This window comes from Dufourea novaeangliae, unplaced genomic scaffold, assembly GCF_001272555.1.
Source record: "Dufourea novaeangliae isolate 0120121106 unplaced genomic scaffold, ASM127255v1 scaffold40, whole genome shotgun sequence".
Lineage (NCBI taxonomy): Eukaryota > Metazoa > Arthropoda > Insecta > Hymenoptera > Halictidae > Dufourea > Dufourea novaeangliae.
The window spans coordinates 283,312-288,394 of NW_015373924.1; the positions used below are offsets into that span (position 1 = coordinate 283,312).

Consider the following 5,083-nt stretch of genomic DNA (forward strand, 5'->3'; position numbering starts at 1 on the left):
TTTACTAATAGCACGTTGGCACTGGTATAGTAAAGACGTAAATATATATTATTTGTTTATGTGTTTTCCATTGATCTTGTTATTTTCTACCTCAATAATTATATTTAATTACTCAGAACAAACGTATAAAAAGAACACGATCCTGGTTTAAACATCTTTTGTGTAAAATGAAGACGTATATGGAAAAAGTTTATTTCATATTTTTTATTTATTTTGACGCGAAAAATCGATCTTTTTCGATTGTATTACGAATTACACGTCGCTCTACGTTACACTTGACAGAATGAATTATATAACCGACTACATAAGTATTTTAATACACGCGAATAAATGAATAGTTATAATAATACTAAAATTAATATTTCAATAAGATTTTCATATTTTTTTAATGTTCGATTTTATAAATGATATAAAATGCAAATTTTCGATTCTTATACATATAATCTGTGAGATAGTTATATTCTGTTTTTAACAAACGGTATTACTCAGGACAATGTCAAGATATCGTATTATTCAATTTATTATGTCGATTTACGTTGCAGTTAGAACATTCATTCTTGTTGTATTATATCATTTGCCCCGCTCAACTCTCTAAGAACAATTTTTTGAAACATACTCTGTAGGTGATGATGTACGGTGCATATCGTCCAGTTTCACTAAGCTAGGACTTTGGTTAGTATGGTCGACTTGCGTCCTTGGGCCTCTTCAACTGGACTTTTAAACGTTTCATCCCTATCTGGAAGCCGTTCATCGATTGAATTGCTGCCTGCGCGCTCGCTGGATTGTCGTACGACACGAAACCTGAAAGAATCGGATGATAAAGCTGATAATAACACTAGGACCGAACATTGAATTCTTTTTGGAAAACTCTTGAAATAAAATTACTCGAAAACAGTGTAAAGTATTATTATTGAAGTTTGCTTGAATGTCGTATTTCCCTATAATTTGTAATACAATTGAACTATATTAATTAGATGATGAATTGTTTATTCTACATGCATACGATCATTATCAATGAAAATGAATCAATTCGTTTATATGTATAAGGGTCGTTCAACGCGAAATCGGATACCTTTTGGAGCACCATTTTGGATTTTGTTCCAATTTGGATATGTTGCAGTCTTTATCGATATAAACGTATTTCGAAGGATTTTTGAAAATTTTAAAAAATTGTATTGATTTTACAGCTGTTTGAAATTTAAGGTCAACCTTTTTTCAATAAATGATAACTATTGAACTAACAAACTGATCAAAATGAGCTTTGAGAGTACGAAATAAAAATTATTTCAGTTAAAAAAGATATTTTTTAACCATTTATTTTGCAATTGTTTCAAATAAATGTCCTGTTTTTATAGGAGGATATAGCCCTATTTGTCCTCTTTATGGATGCTTATATATCGATAAAGACTACAATATATCCAAATTGGAACAAAATCTAAAATGGTGCTCCAAAATGTGTCCGATTTCGCGTGGAATGACCCATAATGAGAAATCAATTCTGATGCTTACAATCCCCTTTTACTATTACATATATGTAGACTCACAAGGGAACTTCACTAACCCGAAAATTCTGATTTTTTTAAACTTTACAGATTTGTAGGCAATCTCAATAGAAGTTTTAGGCAATTTAAGGGTCAATGTGCGTTTTCTTATTTTCTTGTATACTTTAAAAACTATGATAGATATAAGGCACTTGTTCGTATGAAAATTTAATGACTTTTTGCGTTCTATAAAATTGTGCAATGAAATTGTTACAAAATTCGTTCATTTGTTTATTTAAACACCAACTTTTAACAACTTTATAGCATAGTTTTATAGAGCACAAAAAACCATTACATTGACATTTTAACAATTTTTCTATATCTACAATAGTTTTCAAGATATACCTACAGGAAAATAGTAAAACACGCATTAACTTTGGCGTAAGTACTTAAGGGGACTTTCTCATTCAAAATTGAAAAAAGACATTTTTTTAATATTTCCTTATAAAAAAACTATTATATTTAGAAACATAATTCCTTTTGGACGCTATTATATATATTATTAAGAACATAAAGAAATTTTTTCTAGCATTTTTAGTTCACCACGACCGTTGTAGAAGGCGTCTTCCAAAAAGCCACGTTTTAATCGGTGAGACATTTTGCAGACGTCCTGTAAAAAATTAAGTAAAAATTCAAACGGGATTCTATTCGTGAGACTTAAAACTAGACAATAAACCTCTAAAATATTTTATTTTTTGTATTTTTTATCGTTTTATACATATTTTTCCGAAAAATTCGAAAAATCACTCTTTTTTGGGGGCAATTCACCCCTGTATAAAATAGGGGGAGGTAGTTTTATGAACTTTTAGAGGTTTATTGTCTAGTTTTAAGTCTCACGAATATAATCCCGTTTAAATTTTTACTTAATTTTTTACAGGACGTCTGCAAAGTGTCTCACCGATTAAAACGTGGCTTTTTGGAAGACGCCCTCTACAGCGGTCGTGGTGAACTAAAAGTGCTAGAAAAAATTCCTTTATGTTCTTAATAATATATATATAATAGCGTCCAAAAGGAATTATGTTTCTAAATATAATAGTTTTTTTATAAAGAAATATTAAAAAAGTGTCTTTTTTTTCAATTTTGAATGAGAAAGTCCCCTTAAGGGGTGTTTCCACCCAAAAGAATCCAAAAGTTGCAAAAAAGAAAACTTTCTTGAACTTCGATTCAGATCTTCCACGAACCTGCAATATTTCGAAAAAATTGGAATTTTTATATTACAAAAGTTCCCTTATCAGTCATTCGTTAGTCAATCCTTACTTCGTTCACGATAACAATTATAATGTAAACGTATCGCAAAACTTTTATATGAAATTGGCATGCATTGCCTTTTTACAAATTAAGATATTAGTCTTTTATTTTGCGACGAAAATCAAACGTCGAATATTGACACCCGGAGGCGTTGAATTTTTAAAAAAGGGTAGTCGTGAGTTAATCAGTAATTTAGATTACTCGACTCGCCGCGCGGAATAAAAAGTTTTCTATAAACGGGTTCCGGTATTATCAGAGTTTCGTCTAGATCGAGAGAAAGAGAGAGGGAACGAAAAGGTGTACGATAACGAAGCTTTTAACAACAGGAGCGCTGCTGAAAGGCCATCAAGGCCATCCCAGTTTAAGCCAATTTTGACCATTAGCCCCGATCCAATTTTAGTTTTGCCATCATGGCGGCCTACTGCATGACCAATCGCGGGTGTTCATCGCTCGGCGACCGCCGCTTTTACTCCGAGTTCGTAAATTACTTTTACTAGGCGACAGAGGGAGACTTCAACTTTTGTTTGATACGAAACATTTCTTTTGGACTTTTTCTCAGAACACCAGGCCCGTTACTGAGTTTCGAGAAATTTGTTCGGGGCATTGTAACGCGTTGCTATGCATGCGGCGATTGAATCGGATTGTACGTGATGACAGATTATTTTGGTTACAAAACTCCAAGTATTCTCGTCCCCTTTCTTTTCATCCTGTTAAAGAATTTTTTCCACTAATTGATCAAAGTAGATTACCAAGTGCGCGTTTCAAACGAATGGTACACTCGGCTTGGCCGTTCCTTTTTTTCATCAGGAGCAGCGCTGTGATTATTACACGCAAAGGGACATATTATAACGTTGAGATATAATGACGCGTGTCCTTTGAACGACAAAATTCATTCAACTGCGCCCTTTATAATGCCCCGTAATCGGAATGCGAGGGGCAGAACAATATTAGTCGCGCTAGCTGTTAGTGAATAGCCTAAGGAGTCTGCGGACGTGTGCGTCGATCCAATTATCTGCGTTCGGATTCGCGTATTCGTTCCGTATACGATTAATAAAAGCAGACATTGATCACTTTTTTAAACTCCTTTTTGTTTCGGTCCTCTTCGATATACAGAACAAAACGGTTCCCGATTTCATCCTAGTTGGTCCGCATTCAAATGAGTATTCATGTTCAATGGAGAATTCACGCGTATACATTCATGAATTGAAATTTTTTGGAATGGGAGGACTGTGATACTATTCGAACGAAAATTAGAAATATACATTCTAAAAAATTACATTCGTGTAATTATTTAAAAGACTGCTTGTAATAATAGATTCGAATCATTGTTTTTTTTACGATTTTGGAGAAAATAAATAACCGGAATTATTTGTTAAAAATTACCCAAATCGATTGACATACCCCCATTTTCTCTTCAAATTTGTTTCTATATTTTTTTGGTAGATAACAAAACAGTTTAATGAAAAAAGCAATCAAATAATGCTCTAAAAAAAGTTTTTTGGGTTTATATGCAACATTTCAAAATCTGTGCATACGAAATAATCGGTTTACGGAAACTAAATTCGAATATTTCAGGATTGGTTTGTTGGTTTGTATGTACAGTTAATTGTAAGTTTATTAGAAATTACGTCGTGCTTCTCTCCGCGAGTTCTATAATTAGTAAAGTCGAAACGTGTATGGTTGAGACGGGTTTTTTGAAAAGATTTTTATTATTTTACCAGTGTTTATGACCAATGAACCATTTTTCGTGTTATACGGAGATCATTGTTTTGTTAGTTAGTCCACACCGGGGTCGCACACGAACACCTTCTGTGTTTCCTACCTTTGACAGATATCAACGACGGTCCAGCTATCTGTTCAACGGTCAGGCTACGTTTGCTGAACGGTCACTCCAGGCCACGTGTGATCTGTTTCGTGAAAATGACATACTTACCGAAACATTTACTCTGGTTGGTGGCCCGGTCGATGAAAACCTTGGAGGATATGACGTTGCCAAAAGGGATGAACGTCTGCATGAGCTCAGGGTCACCAAACTCTTGCGGCAGATGATAGATGAACAGGTTGCAGCCCTCGGGTCCTGAGAGAGAGCATCCTACCATATAAATCAGAGCACATCTAAACATCTAAACTTGAAGTATAATACTCAAGTTAGAATGTTAGTTCAGGATAAGTTTCGTCCTTTGCAATAATGATTCCGACGCGTTAAAAGAGCTGCCTCATGTCAGCGAGGATGCAGATTTTTGCTCTCTCTCTCTCTCTCTCTCTCTCTCTCTCTCTCTCTCTCTCTCTCTCTC

The 5,083-nt window shown here is 34.1% G+C and overlaps 1 protein-coding gene across 1 annotated transcript in view; it reads right to left on the reverse strand.

The window, feature by feature from the left end:
* Positions 1-673: 673 nt before the first annotated feature.
* LOC107195039 (CUGBP Elav-like family member 4) overlaps positions 674-5,083 on the reverse strand; it is a 158,928-nt gene continuing 154,518 nt past the window's right edge. Inside the window, exons 10-11 of the mRNA XM_015584800.1 lie at positions 4,723-4,881; positions 674-801 (exon numbers count right to left, since the gene is read on the reverse strand). Coding sequence (XP_015440286.1) covers positions 674-801; positions 4,723-4,881 — 287 coding nt within the window. The remainder of the gene's footprint in view (positions 802-4,722; positions 4,882-5,083) is intronic.